This window comes from Gracilinanus agilis, chromosome 4 (genome assembly GCF_016433145.1).
Source record: "Gracilinanus agilis isolate LMUSP501 chromosome 4, AgileGrace, whole genome shotgun sequence".
In the NCBI taxonomy this organism is placed as follows: domain Eukaryota; kingdom Metazoa; phylum Chordata; class Mammalia; order Didelphimorphia; family Didelphidae; genus Gracilinanus; species Gracilinanus agilis.
The window spans coordinates 438,990,996-439,008,441 of record NC_058133.1 but is presented as its reverse complement, the minus strand read 5'-3'; the positions used below and the strand labels follow the sequence as shown (position 1 = coordinate 439,008,441).

General features: G+C 34.7%; 1 protein-coding gene across 1 annotated transcript in view; it reads right to left on the bottom strand.

Moving 5' to 3' along the window:
- CCDC18 (coiled-coil domain containing 18) overlaps positions 1-17,446 on the bottom strand; it is a 127,618-nt gene that overhangs the window by 36,433 nt on the left and 73,739 nt on the right. The window contains exons 17-20 of the mRNA XM_044675488.1: positions 17,238-17,354; positions 13,725-13,892; positions 11,088-11,230; positions 960-1,123 (exon numbers count right to left, since the gene is read on the bottom strand). Of these exons, the coding sequence (XP_044531423.1) occupies positions 960-1,123; positions 11,088-11,230; positions 13,725-13,892; positions 17,238-17,354 (592 nt within the window). The remainder of the gene's footprint in view (positions 1-959; positions 1,124-11,087; positions 11,231-13,724; positions 13,893-17,237; positions 17,355-17,446) is intronic.

The following is a 17,446-nucleotide window of genomic DNA, read 5'->3' as shown; positions in this document are numbered from 1 at the left end:
GCATGAGAGAAAGCCACATCTGATCAGCCTGGAACAATAAGTTGGAAAAAGAGTATGAAGGGCTGTAGATGTCATTCAGAGGTGTTTAGATTTATTCCTAAAGGCCATGCCATGGGGAGTCACAACAGTTTCTTGTGTTTCTAGAGGAGTAACAGGTCAGATTCACATTTTAGGCATATTGCATTGGCAGATGTGTAGACAATGGATGAGAGAGAGAGAGAGAGAGAGAGAGAGAGAGAGAGAGAGAGAGAGAGATTGAGATTAGAGGTCAATGAAGAAGATAATACATTGGTCTGCATTATGGAGCTTGTGGTGGGAGGAGAGAGAAAGAGATGAATATGAGCTATGTGGATAAGGAAGAATCAGCAAAGATTGATAAATGACTGGATGTGGGAGGTGAAGGAGTAGAGGGAAGAGTGGAGTATTTCTCTCTGCTGTAACCTGGGTAATGGGAAGATTGGTAATTCAATAGAAATCGGGAAGTTATGAGGAGGGGTGGATTTAGGGGGAAAGATCATGAGTTGTTTTTGGACAAGTTGAGTTTGAGGGGCCTATGGAACATCCAGGTAGAGATGTTCAACAGCAGTCATTTGTAGATGTGGGACTGGAGCTCAGAAGAGAGATGATAGTTGAATCCATGGGAACGGATGAAGTCATCAAGAGAGAGTGCAGAGAGAGAAAAGCATCCAGAACAGAACCCTGGGCCACACCCCCACACAGGGTACCGGACATGGATGATGAACCTGCAAAGAAGACTGAAAAACATTAAATGGACAGGGAGGAAGAGAATCATGACAGATAAGCATCATAAAACCTAGGTAGGAGAAAGTATACATAAAGAAAGAATAGACAACAAAGACCAAGAAGCATTAGAATTGAGAAAAGGTAACTGGATTTAGCAATAAAAAAATTGAACAAAATATGAGCTGACAGTTAAGCTCAGCTAAGCTATTGCTTACCAGCTTTCACTTTTTTATCTAGTTCTGTCTGTGTTTGTTCTAAGGTCATATCTAAATGATTTAACTGGACTGCTTTATTATCTCCATCCCGCCTTAGATGAAGTATTTCTTTCTCCATTTGGATCAACTCATCCTTGCACTGATCCATCTCCAATTTTATGTGCCTGGACAAAAAGGAAATAAACTAAGTAACAAATGAAAAACTAATTCCAATAATTAAACTTTATTGAATTTTATGATATATTTTGACTAAGCAAGATTCTAAGATGCTAAATGACAAATAGTACTAAAAATATTTTAATCAGACCTTAAGATGTAAAAAAAACCCTTTTTACATTTATTCATGACATAATTATCTATTAACAAAGGAAATATGCAACATCTAACAATACTAGTAGTAACACGTGGTTTTGATTTAAGGAGGCCAAGCATTCCTTCTAGAGCAGCTTTTGTTTTAAAATTTTATACTTTTTTTTTTTTATGGACTAAGGAGTTACCATATTGCATATCTGGAGATCATTCATTTAGCAACCTCAAATACAAAATATACAACTGAGAACCCATTAGAGGGGAAAAAAGGCTTCTGAATAGCCAAAATAGACATTTCAAAGTCCCTATACTAACACCCTTCGAACTCTTAATCCTAATAAGAATAAACTACATGAATGCTAGAGTTTCCTCCAGCTCTAAAATTTTCTAATGATAAACTCAGCTATTCAGTATTCCAACTCAAAGCCAATAACATATATATATATATATATATATATATATATATATAAACCCTTACCCCTTCTGTTTTAGAATCAATGCTAAATATTGGTTCTGAGGCAGAAAAGTGCTAAGGGTAAGGCCATGAGGGTTAAGTGACTTGCCCTGGGTCACATAGCTAGTAGTATCTGAGGCCGGATGAACCCAGGACCTCCTATCTTCAGGCTCTCTATCCACTGTTTCATCTACCTGCCCCAATAACTCTATATATTTCAAAAGTGCTCCTCAGTTAGGGATCCAGGACTATTTTAATATTTTTATATTGTGTCCTACTAGACAGAAAATTGGCCTTGAAGCCATAAGAGCCCCCCTGTCTCTGACACATACCAGCATGTGCTCCTTCTCAGTAATCTGTTGTTTTCTAGTCATTTCTGACCCTTGGGTTTTCTTAGCAAAGATACTAAAGTAGTTTGCCATATCCCTCTCCAACTCATTGTACAGAAGGAAAAGACTAACATAGCTAAGTGACTTGTCTATGATCCTACAGCTAGTAGGCTATATCTGAGGCTGTATTTGAACTCAGGAAGATGAGTCTTCCTGACTCCAGGCCTAGTGCTCTATCCATTGCACCATCTAGCTACCTCTCTATAATATATAAGCACTGTAAGACTAAGTTGCAGAAAAGATGTGAAAACTGTAATTGTACATGGGATTTTCTCACTGAGTTTCCATATCAATGAAATTCACAGGTTTAGTTGTTTTCCTCATCAAGAGAAATCTGTAATACATCTGATGAAGACTTTCCTTAAAAATAATAAAGTTTAAAGTTTTGATATCTGATGAATACTAAAACTTTATGTGGAATACCTTGTTTTTTGACCATGTCAGATAAAAGAAACATTATGATTAGATGATAATAGATCAAGACTTGAAAAAAGATTCAATTCAAGGCTTATATGAAAATGGCATATTTTATTCTGTTAATTTTCAAAGTCTTATGTCAAGTTGTGTGATTCCAGAACAATCTAGTCTTGTGATACCATATTTATTTGAGAAGTAGGGCTAAAGGAAGCAGCAGGCAAAATTTTAGAGCCTTGATAGTAATTGTTGGCTAATGTTATATGAAACTCACCACTGATAAATAAGAGACTGAGTGATTTTATACTTTGTATAATTGTGTTGCCAGAAGAGTGAAATTTTAGATGACTAAAAGATTGGTTGGTTGGTTGTTGTTCTTTGTACTTGAAGAAGACCAAAAAGACACTCCTATGTTGGGACCAATGTACAGTGCATCAACTAGGCTGATCACACAAAGAGTTCGAAAGGTTCTACCACTATCTGGGCACAAATAGCTGTATGAACATTTTGGATGGAGAAGTCTCTAAATTTGTGCATTTCACATTTCTTTAGAGCTACTGCAATCCTGCTTTGTTAACAGAGTAGTGTCTTCTTTGATGTGGACATGCCATACTGGATGGTCCTGTGCTAGTTTCTCGTGTCTCATGAACGAAGTTTAAACTTAAAACATTCCTTAAAATACTTAGAGCCAAAGAGGAAAAGAAAATCTGTCCTCTTCCTTTGAGGTGGAATACTTTCTAAAAGGTGGTAGGATCATTATACAATTTTATTTTAACTGAAAATGGCACATTATGGGGAAAAGTGGAAATTCTTTAGCTGAATTCCTGATAGCAATGCTGATAATAGTAGTTATACAAGGTCTGTTTTTGAACAAGAGAAGGTTTCCTAAAACATGAGCATAAAAAATTAAAACAATTTAATGAAAAAGTTTTAATTATTCAAAATTTGTTGAAGAACTGAAAAAGGAGCAGCTGTATTTGTAAAGAAAACTATGGAGATGGAGTAGGAATAGGGAGAGAAAAGAGAAAACTTGCTGCTGCTTTAAGAAGTAGCTTTAATTGTGAAACCATCTTCCCTTTAGGGATGTTATTCTGAAGAAAAATGAGAAATTTTCATAAAAAATTATTTCATTTCATTCTTCATCAAAACTGAGAAATTGCCGTTTAAAATTATTTTTATTTATTTCATTAAATATTTACAAATTATACTATATTTTAAAAAACATTCAATTTAAAAAATTTTGAGTTTCCAACTCTTCCTCTTTCTCTCTAATCCTTCCCCCACCCATTGAGAAGGCAAGTAATATGATATCAATTATATACATATGAAGTCATGCAAAACATATTTCCATATTAGTCATGTTGCAAAAGAAAACACACAAAAACTTAGAAAAATGAAGTGAAAAATGTATATTTCAATCTGCATACAGTGTTTATCATTTCTCTCTGGTGGTGTATAGCTTTATTTATCATAGGTCTTTTGGAATAGTTTGGACTATTGTCTTGATCAAGAGTGCCTAGTAAGTCTTTCACAATTGATTATCCTTAAATATTGCTGTTATTGTATATAACAGCATCAATTCATATAAGACTTTCCAAGTTTTTCTGAAACTATCCTGCTTGTCATTTCTTAGAACAATAGCATCCCATCACAATCATATACCACAACTTGTTCAGCCATTCCCCAATTAATGGACAACTCAATTTCTGTTTTGTCACCACAGAAAGAGCTGCTATAAATAAAATTGTTAACTTTTAAATGCTAAATTTACATGTAGATTGTTCAAATTATTCCCATGCAAATTTTCATCCAACCACTAACTCCTTAGGGTTCTATGGGGCTTAGAAATAGTATTATATTCACTAATTCAACAAACATTTATTGAATGTGTAAAGTAGTTGAGGGTAAGATTTAAAAAAGCCCAAAGCCATAGACCCGGCCCTTAAAGAATTTAAGTTTAAAGGTTTTTACAGGGTAGACTTAGAAAACTTACTATTATCCACTCCCTTGTACTATGCCCCAAATATGCCTAATTGCTATTTCTCAAGTATGTTGTTCCACCTCCCATCTCCAACTCTTTTCTTAGGTTGCCCTTCAAGTCTGGAATGCATTCCTTCTTCACTTCCATTTCCTAGAATCTGTATTCTTCTTAAGGGCTCAGCTCATAAGACCATTCCTGATTCTCTCTAGCTATTAGTACTCTCTAAAATTACTTTATATTTTTAATTTATATCTACATATTTATATATACATACATTATTTCCTCAAAAGAATGTAAACTTCTTTAGTTTTATAACTAAAAGATCTAGCAAGGTGTCTGATATACATAAGTGTTCAATAATTGTTGATTTACACATTTTTATGGTTTCTATAAGAAAATACATGGAAGAAAATAAGCAATGAGTAATATGCCTTCCTGTTAACTCTCTCCATCTGCTTACTACTGAGAAAAAGATATATTCCTTTTCTATTCTCATTCAGTTTTCTTCAGAGGTTTATCATATCAAACTTTTCTAAAATTCTATTCATCTCCTCCTTTCTTGTTTGTTTTTGTTTTTTGTTAGATTTATCTAGTTCTGAGAGTGGAAAGTTGAGATTCCCCCACAAGTACAATTTTAGTATTTTCTCCTATAACTCATTTAACTTTTCCCTTAAGAATTTGGATGCTATGCAATCTAAAACCATAGTTTTAGTATTGATATTACTTTGCTTTCTATGGTTCCTTTTAGCCAGATGTAATTTCCTTGCTCATACCTTTCAATTAGGTCTATTTTTGCTTCTTCTTTCTATGAGGATCATAATTGCTACTCCTGTCTTTTTTTACTTCAACTGAAGCTGAAGCTCCAGACCATTATGTCTCTATGCTTCAAGTATCCATATGCTGCTATCTACTATGGTGAGTTTTATAGGTGAGTTCATTCCTTCACTTTCAAAGTAATGATTACTAACTATGCATTTTCCTTCATCCTATTTTTTCTCATTTATCCTTCTCTTTTTATCCTGTCCCTCCTCTAAAGTCTGTTTTGCAAAGCAATACTTATCAAAACAATCTGAATGGTAGATCAATGGAATAGATTAGATACACAATAGACAAAGGTAAAAGACCTTAGCAATCTAGTGTTTGATAAACCCAAAGACCCTAGCTTTGGTGACAAGAACTCATTATTTGATAAAAACAGCTGGGAAAAATAGAAAAAGTATGGCAGAAACTATGTGTATAAACCAATATCTTACATCCTATACCAAGATATGGTCAAAATGATATGTTCAAAATGAGTATATGAATTAGATATAGTGATGCCACAAATAAATTAGGAGAACATAGAATAGTTTACCTGGTAGATCTATGGAAAAGGGAAGAATTTATGATCTAACAAAAGAAAGATAGCATTATAAGATGTAAAACAAATAATTGTGATTATATTAAATTAAAAGGCTTTCATATAAACAAAACCAATGTAAACAAATTTAGAAGGGAAACAACAAACTAGGAAAAAATTTCTCTAATAAAAGTCTAATTTCTCAAACCTATAGAGAACTAAGTAAAATTTATAAGAATATAAGCCATTCTCCAATTGACAGATGGTCAAATGATCTGAACAAGCAATTTTCAGATGAAGAAATTAAAGTTATTAATAATCATATGAAAAAATGTTCTTAATCCCTCTTGATCAGAGAAATGCAAATTAAAGTAACTCTAAGGTAACACCTCACACCTATCAGATTAGCCAATATGACAGAAAAGGAAAGGGTAAATGTTGGAGAGGATGTAGCAAAATTGGACACTAATGCATTGCTGGTGGAGTTGTGAACTGATCCATCCATTCTAGAGGATAATTTGGAACTATGTCCAAAGGGTCATAAAATTGAGCATACCATTTGATCTTATAATACTATTACTAGTCTTTATTCCAAAGAGATAATAAAAATGGGGTAAGGACCTACTCTTGTACACAAATATTTATAGCAGCTCTTTTTGTGTAGGCAAAGAATTGGAAATTGAAGGGATGTCCATCAGTTGGGGAATGGTTGAACAAATTGTAGTACATATTGGGGATGAAATACTATTGTGCTATAAGCAGGATGATTTCATAAAAAGCTGGAAAGATCTTTGGGAACTGATACAGAGTGAAACAAACAGAAACAGCAATATTGTACAATAATTGTGAAAATTTGGTTACTCTCAGCAATGTAATAATGATCTGGGACAATTCTGAAGGACTTATGACCAGGAATGCTATTCATCACCAAGGAGAGAACTTTTGAAGTCAGCTGCATATCAAAGCATACTATTCTCTATTTATGGCTTTATTTGGGGGTTTTGGTTTTGTATGAGTGTGCTCTTACAACTGTGTCCAATATAGAAGTGTTTTGCATGATAATATATGTATGGTCCAGATCAAATTGCTTACCATCTCTGAGTGGTGGGAAGGGAAAGGAGGGAGAGACATGGTTTGGATCTTATAATTTTGAAAAAACATGCTGAAAATTATTGTTACAAGTAATTAGGAAAATAAAATATCTTTGAATTTAAAAGAATTAATACAACCTAAAAATAAATCGCTTTGCTTTTGACCACTACCTATTTTTTAACTGCCTTCCTTTCTATTTCTGGGCCCTCTCCTCCACCCCAGCCCCCTACACTTCTCTTATTTTCTACCTTTCCTGCTTCCTTGTAGGGTAATATAAACCTCTATGTGTATGTTATCCTCTCTGGGATTCAATTCTGATGAAAGCAAGACTCAAACATTACTCATCCTCCCTTTTTGGTGTAAAAACTCTTCCTTTCACACCTTTTTATGAGATAATTTACCCCAGTCTACCTCTCCTTTCCCCTTTCTCCTAGTGCATCCCTCTTTTCCACCCCCCCTTATTGTTATTTGAAAAAAAAATACTCCCATCATAATCAATTTACCAGGCCCTCGGTCTATTTAAACTCCCTTCTAAGTGTCTTAATAATTTTCTTAGGAGTTACAACTATCATCTTCACAAGTAGGAATAAAAATGGTTTAACCTTGTAGAATTCCTTATGATTTCTATTTCATGTTTACTTTTTCATCTTCCTTTTAAGTTTTATATTTTAAAGTCAAAATTTCTATTAAGCTCTGGTCTTTTTATCAGAAATGTTCAAAAATTCTCTACTTGATTGAATATACTTTTTTCCCCAAAGGATTATACACAATTTTGCTGGATAAGCTATTCCTGATAATAATCCTAGCTCATTTTCCTTCTGGAATATCAACTTTTAAACCCCAATCTTTAATATAGAGGCTTTTATATGAATCTTGCATTATCCTGACCATGGTTCCACAATATTTGATTTGTTTCTTTTGGGCTGCTTGTAATATTTTCTTCTTAACTTGAGAGCTCTGGTATTTGGCTATTATATTCCTGGCGGTTTTCTTGTGGAGATCTCTTTCAGGAGGTGATAAGTAGATTATTTTAATTTCTATTTTACCTTCTATTTCTAGATTATCAGGGAAATTTTCTTGTCTCTTTCCTTGAAAGATGACATCTAGGTTCTTTTTCTGATCATGGCTTTCAAGTAGTCCAATAATTCTTAAGTTATCCCTCCTTGACCTTTTTTCCAGGTCTTTTTTCCAGTGAGATATTTAACAGTTTCTTTTATTTTTTCATTATTTTAATTTTGTTTTATTGTTTCTTGATGTCTAATAGAGTCATTAACTTCCACTTGCCCAATTCTAATTTTTAGGAAATTATTTTCTTCTTTGAGTTTTTATACTTCTTTTTGCATCTGGACAATTCTGCTTTTTAGTAGTTCTTCTCTTCAATGAATTTTTTGCTTCTTTTACCATTTGGCCATTTCTGTTCTTTAAGGTGTTTTCTTCATTATTTTAGTGCCTTCTTCATCAAGTTACTGACTCTCTTTTCGTAAGTTTCTTGCATCACTCTCATTTATTTTCTTTTTTTAAAACATTTATTAATATTCATTTTTAACATGGTTACATGATTCATCCTCCTACTTTCCCCTTCACCCCCCGCACTCCTCCCACCCATGGCTGATGCACATTTCCACTGGTTTTAACATGTGTCTTTGATCCAGACCTATTTCCAAATTATTGTTAGTTGCATTGGTGTGGTAGTTTCAAGTCTACCTCCCCAATCATGCCCGCCTCAGCCCATGCGTTCAAGCAGTTGTTTTTCTTATATGTTTCCTCTCCTGAAGTTCTTCCTCTGAATGTGGGTAGTGATCTTTACTGTAAGTTCCTCATAACTGTCCTGTGTCATTGCATTGCTGCTAGTACAGAAGTCCATTACATTCGATTTTACCATAGTATATCAGTCTCTGTGTACAATGTTCTTCTGGCTCTGCTCCTTTTGCTCTGCATCAATTCCTGGAGGTCTTTCCAGTTCACATGGAATTCCTCCAGTTTATTATTCCTTTGAGCACAATAGTATTCCATCACCAGCATATACCACAATTTGTTCAGCCATTCCCCAATTGAAGGACATACCTTCCTTTTCCATTTTTTTGCCACCATAAAAAGCGCAGCTATAAATATTTTCGTACAAGTCGGCTTATCTATGATCTCTTTGGGTACAAACCCAACAATGGTATGGCTGGATCAAAGGGCAGCCATTCCTTTATAGTCCTTTGACTCTCATTTATTTTCCAAATTTTTCTTCTATTTTCTTTTGTTCAATTACTAAGACCCTTTTTGAGCTCTTTCAAGAAGAACTAGTTCTGTGACCAATTCACATTTTCCTTTGAAGCTTTGGCTGTAACTGTTTTGACACTGTTTTCTTCTGAGTTTGTGGCTTGATCTTCCCTGTCACCATAATAACATTTCATGGTCAGGCTTTTTTTGTTCTTCTTGTTTGCTCATTTTTCTAGCCCATTTCTTAACTTAAAACAAACCTCAAAACCCTTACCTTCTTAGAATTAATACCAAGTATTGATTCTAAGGCAGAAGAATGGTAAGGGTTAGAAATTGGGATTAAGAGTCATATAAACAGAAAGTGTCTGAGGCCAGATTTGAATCCAGGACCTCCTATCTCCAGGCCTGGCTCTTTATTCACTGAGCCACTTATCCTCCTCCTATTTCTTAACATAACTTTGGGCTCTGCTCCCAGGATAGAGGGGGCACTGTTCCAAGCTTTAAAGTTTTTGGTGTTATTTCTAAAGTGGCTTTGAAGGTCTGTAGGTTTTTTAGTTCTTCCTACGTGGTATAATCTAAGGAGAGGTGATATCACTGCTATCCTGGCCTGGGCCCAGGTTTGTGAGTGATCATAAGCACTTTTCTCTGCCTTGGAACTGTGACCAGGGCCCCTATACCCCTGAGGCTACAAGTGCTAGTGAGCTGCTGTTCCTTTTATTTTGGGGATTGAGATCAGGAATTGCATATAGACATAACAGAGTCCTAATACCACTCAGTGCCAGGAAAGGAATCCTTGTAATCTCCTTCTGACCATTTGCCTTTGTGTAGGCCTCCAAGCCAACAACCATCTTGCTGAGACAGACCTTTCTTGCTAACCTCCTAAATTGTTCTGGGAAGGAAAACTGTTTCACTCTGACTCTTTGTTGGTTCTGTTGCTCCACAATTCAGTTTGAGGTATTATTTTAAAGTTGTTTGGAGGAGAATATGGGAAAGTTCTGGTTAAGTTTACCATAATCTTGGCTTTACTTTCTGCTCCTTTCTATGTCCTCTAAATCCTGTATATACTTAGCTATGTCTGGCAAACTGTGAACACTTAATAAATGTTGTTAGTATTGGTCATCAAATTTTTACAAAAATTTTGCTTGTCCCTTAAGATACATGAAGAGAAAACTCTAGAGATGCACTTATTTCAAACACTTCTACTATATGCACCCTCCAAATCTGGCACTCATTTTCAATCGCTTGATCCACACTTAAGCCTCCAATCCTGCATATGCATGATTTAAGTGATATACAAATATAAGCATCAGTGTGCAGTGTGGTAGGGTAAATGGAGAGCTGGCTTAGAGCCAGTGAGACTTGTATTCAAATTCTACCTCTGACACATATTGGCTCATTACCTAATGTCAGTAAGTCAGTGCCCTACTCACATAGATGCCGGTACCTTAAATTAGCTCCCTTAGGCCTCCAGGCAAGCTACAGATGAGTTGCTGATCTACATCAACAGAGACTAGGGTCTCAGAACCAGGAATTCCCTCCACTTTAGAAATATCACAGGCCTGGACCAAAATGTACCCACAGCCACTCAGTGATATAGACAGTTAAATTATAGCTACAAAAACATGATAAAATACAATTGTTTTTTCAAAGAACTTTCAAGAAACATTTTAGGGGATTAAGAAGCTATTGGGAAGGGAACAGCTGTAAGGAAATGATCACAAGTGCAATTGTCAAACAAGTAAAAACACAATGGCTTTATAATTCTGTTAAGATGCACAGTGGCAAGTCAGTAAAATCATCCTCTAAGTTAATAAGCAATGTTACAGTTTTAAGTATTTATATGCATCTACTACTCCTTTTTATATATACATATATATATATACTATTTAGTCTAAATTTTGAAATTAACATATTTAAGAATAACATAAAATTAAAAGTGTACCTGGCAGTACTAGTAAGCTCAATAACTTTCTGTCTTTTTGAATCTGCTTCACGAGAGGCTGAGTCGAGTTTCTCCTCCATTTTTCTCAACTTTTCTGTAGAAATTTCTTTTTGTTTTTCAAGTTCTTGTTCCAGTTTTGATACCTTATAAGCAATTTTCAATTTAGTGTCTTAAACTCTTAAATTATAAGTCAAGGCTTCTTACACTAGTATTTAGAAGAAAAGTATTATGACAATACTTAACAATACTAATTTAAAATGGACTCCCCCCAAATCAAACCAGGATATGAGAAAAATACAAATCTTTAAAAGATTGACATGAATCTGTTAATATGATTACTATATTAATAAGAGGCTCTATCTTTAGCCCAGTTCTGCTCAATATTTTTTATCAGAGACTTGGATAGAAAAGAAGGCATGCTTATCAAATTTGTGGATGACATGAAGCTAGGAAGGATAATTAATATGGATAAAAGATAATAGAATCAGGTCCCAGAAATATCTTGACATGCTAAAATAGCAAGCTATACCTAACAAGATGAAATTTAATAGTATTACACTTATCCCTACTATTTGACATTTGTATTTTAAAAAGTCAACTGCATGTCAACATAATGGAGAAGACATGGCTAGAAACAGTTAATATGAAAAAGACCTTGAGGGGTTCTAGAAGACTGCAAACTCAATATGAATCAGGGCTGTGACATGGTAGCCTCCCAAACTCTATTAAATCCTTAAGCTAAAAGTGTAGTATTCTTAAGCTAAAAGTGTAGTATTCAAAATGAATGTAATTATCCCACTATATACTTCATGATCCTAATGCAGATATCTTGAGTACTGTAAATACTGTCCTAGGCACCATATTTTAGAAAAATAGAAAAGCTAGAGTAAACCTAGAGAAAGAGAATAAAAATACGCCATAAAAGGATTATTTGAAGGAACTGATATTTATACTGAAGAAGAAAAGGTTTCTTAAAAGAGTAAAGAAAAGGTCAGGCAGGTGGCTCAGTAGATAAGAGTCAAGTCTAGAGATGAGAGGTCCTGGATTCAAATCTGACCCCAGATACTTCCTAGCTGTGTGACCCTGGGCAAGTCACTTATTCCCCTTGGTGATGGCAGTGCCAGGCCCCTCCCCCAGACCAAGTGCTATGCCAGTGCCCCCCAGTGACTAAAGGGAAGAAAATAGTAGAAGGTAATGTTGAAGTGTTTCAAAATGAATAAAAGTGGGTAAGTGGGAGTTTTTATCTAACTGCCTCAAATTCCTCAGTAAAATAAGAGGAGAGGTTCTCAGTTGGGGCACAGGAGACTTAAGGAGGGAAGGGAAGGTTTAGAATAGGTTTGGTGATGAGAGAGCTAGGGCACCAATTAAGGAATAAAAGGCCTGCCTTGCAAGTTGTTTCCCCTGTAAGGTGGAGAACATGAATAAGATCAGAGAAGACAAATGATAGAAGAATCTTTGGCTGAGATTTGGCAACAGATAATCAGAGTTAGGAAAAAGGGCCAGGCAATTTCAGAGTAGAGGAGAGGACAGGTTTGAAATGGTGAACTACTAGGTTGAAAGTAGAGAAGGAAAAAAATGAATTTCTAAGTGGTAGCTACAAGGATTCGACATCTCACTGAGGAAAAGAATAGGGTGAAGCAGGGAGAAACATAGGATACAATGGAGTGGTAGGAGATTATGGTCAGATGGGAATGCACAAGTTTTTCATTAAGAAGTAGAACAATTTTGAGTAATGACAAATGTTGCATTCCTGCTGGCGGCTAAGGTAAATAAAGTGAAGTAACAGTTCACAGGAAGTAAGGAGGCTGAGGAGCAGAGCAGCCTTTAAATGGAACCTTCTAGTTCATGCTTGTTGAATGACTGGTTGCTGAAACATAAACCCATCTCTTTAACTTCAATAGTCTTCCAGTGATACTACATAATTAAAAATCATGGCATACAATACTGCAAAAGTGAGTGTAAAATACAGAATTGAAGTGATATATGACTAGGTTAGAGTGAGAGCAAGCATTAATAAATGGACAGGCCATGTGCTACAAAGAAGTCCACACAATATCAACAGAACTATAAGAGGTGGATCTCTGGTACAAAATTTACCAAAGGAAAAAATATAACAATAGACATTAATGTATTGCTCTCAAGGTTCCCAAAGTGCTTTTTAAACATGAAACTATTTGAAATTTAACACAATCCTAGGACATAGGTACTTATTTAAGTTATTTATTGTTCTGATTTTTAAAATGAAAAAGTTAAGGCTCAGAGAAGTTAGGTGATTTCTCCATAAGTAATACAGTCAGTAAGTGAAGGAGAGGCACATAGGATAAGAAAGTATGAATCTTCAGTGGGAGTACCCACATCAAAAAGGCAAAAGAATCACTAAAAAATTGAAAAAGCAAAATGAAATAGATAATTTTGTAAAACTTGATATTTTTTTAACCTCTAACTTCTGTGTATTGGTTCCTAGGTGGAAGAGTGGTAAGGGTAGGCAGTGGGGGTCAAGTGACTTGCCCAGGGTCACATAGCTGGGAAGTGTCTGAGGCCGGATTTGAACCTAGGACCTCCCGTCTCTAAGCCTGACTCTCAATCCAATGAGCTACCCAGTTGCCCATAAAACTTGATTTTTGACATGAAAATTACCTGTTTTTCAAGCTTAGCTTGAGCATCTTCCAATTCTCCATTTCTTAGAGTCTCATCTTGTAACATCTGTTGCTGTTGTTGCAAAGTGTGCTGCAAGATAACATTTTGTTTGGCAGTCTCTTGAAGGCTATGAGTTTTTAGTTTTAGCTCTTTCTGTAAGCAATACACCTAAAAAGTATAAAAATGTAGAAGAAGGCAATATAATTTCAGAGTTGGACCTATAAAGCTAATTTACTTGCCTTACACAATTATAAAGTTATACTGGAAAAAAAAAAAACAACCTTTCAATAACAAAAGTTCTCACCCACCCAACAGAATTTCCACCTGTTCTTATCTCAGTGGGTCTGCTCCTTCCACTACCTTTACCAGAAACAGGGAATAACAATAATGTGAAAGAATGGCAAGAGTTGAAGCAGTGCTCCATCATCATCATTCTTTAAACATTCAGAGGAAAGAATAGCAACTACACGAGAAAAGAATTAGAAAATATATTCCTTAGAAACATAGGTGTACTGGCAAAATTCCTGAAAAAATTTATATAAAATGAGCTTTCCCCTGTTTAAAAGGAAAGTAGTATTTATAAATACTGGAAAAGAAAAATATAATATCTTTTCAAAAATAAGGTGAGAAAAAGCAAAAACTGAGTTCTGGATATAATCCAAGGTTGACTGTAGAAGGGTGGAGAAAATATACCTCCTTCCCTTCTTCATAAAAAGGAAGAAGACTATAGGCATAGAATATTGCATGCATCATCAGATTTGGTTGCTGCTAGTTAGTGTCATGAACTACTTTTTTTCCTCTTTCTTTTTGAATGTTTGTGAGATATTGGTCTAATTTCTGTCAAACTGCTTTCCAGTTTTCCCACTAATTTTTGTCAAATAGTGAGTTCTTGCCCCCAAAGCTTAGATTTGGGGTAACACTAGATCACTATGGTCATTTACTATTATGTTCTATGGATGTTATCTATTTCATTGGTCTACCATTCTATTTCTTAGCAAGAATCATATTGTTTTTTTGTGATTACCTCTCCTTTACAAATTAATTCTTTGACAGCTTGATTGGTACAGTTCTGAAAAAATAAATTAACTTAGGCAGAATTGTCATTTTTATCATATTAGCTTGGCATACCGTGAGTAATTAATATTTCTCCAGTTGTTTAGATCTTTTATTTTTTTAAATCCTTACTTTCTGCCATAGTATCAATTCTAATGCAGAAGAGCAGTAAGGGCTAGGCAAATTGGGATTAAGTGACTTGCCCAGGGTCACACAGCTAGGAAGTATCTGAGGTCAAATTTGAACCCAGGACCTCCTATCTCCAGGCCTAGCTCTCTATCTACTGAGCCACCTAGCTATCCCTTAGATCTGTCTTTATTTGTGTGAAAAGTGTTGTGTAATTGAGTTCGTAGAGTCCCTGAGTTTGTTTTATTAGGTAGACGCCCAAGTATTTTATGTTGTCTTAAGTTATTTTAATGGAATTTCCCTTTCAATCTCTTATGTTGAGTTTTATTGGTAATACACAGAAATTCTGATGATTGTGTAGGTTTTGTATCCTTCAACTTTCCTGAAGTTGCTAATTATTTCAACTAATTTTATTTGATTCTTTAAGGTTCTCTTAGTATATCATCATATCACCTGCAAAGAGCGATATATAAATTTGTTTTGATTGAATAAACATGTTTGTAAGAAAGTTTGTTTTTCTTTAATTCTCAGGTTGTAGTAGTAGGGTAAGAAGGCAGATTTTTGATAACTGGAAAAAGTAATTAAAAATAAAATTAATTCAAAGCTCAATAAATATTCATAATTTAAGTATTCTGGGAAAAATGAAATCTTCTTTACCAATCTGTATAAATAATTCTTTTTTTTCTCTCTGATGAAATGCAGATTTGACAAACAGATAGCATAATCTATGTTTTTTAAAAAAGATTTCAAGATGGTCCTAAACAACAAATTAAGATACTAAAAAATGATAAAAATTCCTAAAGAGAAATTTACTTTCAGTGTAGAAAACCAAAATGAAAGATTTCTCACTCTAAATAAAAATAAGATCAGCTTTAAAAAGCAAATTGAGGGGGCAGCTGGGTAGCTCAGTGGATTTAGAGCCAGGCCTAGAGACAGGAGGTCCTAGGTTCAAATCTGGCCTTAGACACTTCCTAGTTGTATGACCCTGGGCAAGTCACTTGACCCTCATTGCCTACCCTTACCACTCTTCTGCCTTGGAGCCAATATACAGTATTGACTCTAAGACAGAAGGTAAGCAAATTGATACACACAGATTTATTTTAAGAAAAAGCTGTAGGTTCTTAATTTTTTATGTGTAATGGACCCCTCTGGTAGTCTAGTGGTGCTTATATACTCCTAAAAATGTTTATAAGTGCATGAAATGAAATACAAAAGCATCAAAAAAAACATAATTAAGTTGAAATAAAGATATATTTCACATCCGAGTTCATGGATCCTCTGAAATTTAGGTTGGTTCGGGTTAAGAACATGCTCTAGAAAGTATAGGAATAGATGGGCCTTTCCTAAAAAAAAAAAATGAACAGTATATATTTAAAACCATCAAACAAGTATCATCTGCAATGGGGATAAGTTAGAAACCTTCCCAATAAGATCAGAAATAAAGCAAGGATGCCCATTATCATCTCCATTATTTAACATTATACTAGAAACACTAGCAGTAGCAATTAGAGAAGAAAAAGAAATTGAAGAGATTAAAATAGGCAATGAGGAGACTAAACTATCACTCTCTGCAGACAATATGATGGTCTACTTAAAGAATCCTAGAGAATCAACTAAAATGCTACTGGAAGTAATCAGCAATTTTAGCAAAGTTGCAGGACACAAAATAAGCCCACATAAATCATCAGCATTTCTATATATTTTCAACACAACTCTCAGCAGCAAGAGTTAGAAAGAGAAATCCCATTTAAAATCACCCTAGACAATATAAAATATTTAGGAATCGATTTACCAAGAAAAACCCAGGAATTATATGAACACAACTAAAAAACATTTTCAAAACAATTAAAACTAGGTCTAAATAATTGGAAAAGCATTAATTGCTCATGGGTAGGACAAGCTAATATAATAAAAATGACAATCCTATCCAAATTAATTTACTTAATCAGTGCCATACCTATCAAACTAGCAAAACACTTTTTTTTATTGAATTAGAAAAAATTATAACAAAGTTCATTTGGAAGAACAAAAGATCAAGAATATCAAGGGAACTAATGAAAAAAAATGTGAAGGAAGGGGGCCTAGCAGTACCAGATCTTAAACTATACTATAAAGCAGCAGTCATCAAAACAATATGGTACCGGCTAAGAGAAAGAAGGGACGATCAATGGAATAGACTTGGAGTAAATGTCCTTGGCAAGACAGTTATATGATAAACCCCCAAATCCCAGCTTTGGGACAAGAGCCCACAATTTGCTTTGATAAAACCCTATTAGTCACCTAGACTAATTTCACAAACATGATCACAAATTTCACACATAGCTGGAAAATTACCTCTTCAGACTTCTTCTTTATTTGTTTTTCAAATTTTTCCTTGTTTCCTTCCAGTTGGTTCAAATGCACAGCGAGTTCTTCTTTACAAATATCCAGGGCTGACTCTAACTGTCTAACCTAGTCACAGGTAATGAAAAAGTCGAATGAGCAATACCTAGAGAGATATAATCAATAAAAGGAAGCTACTATCCCCAGCCCCCAACCAACAA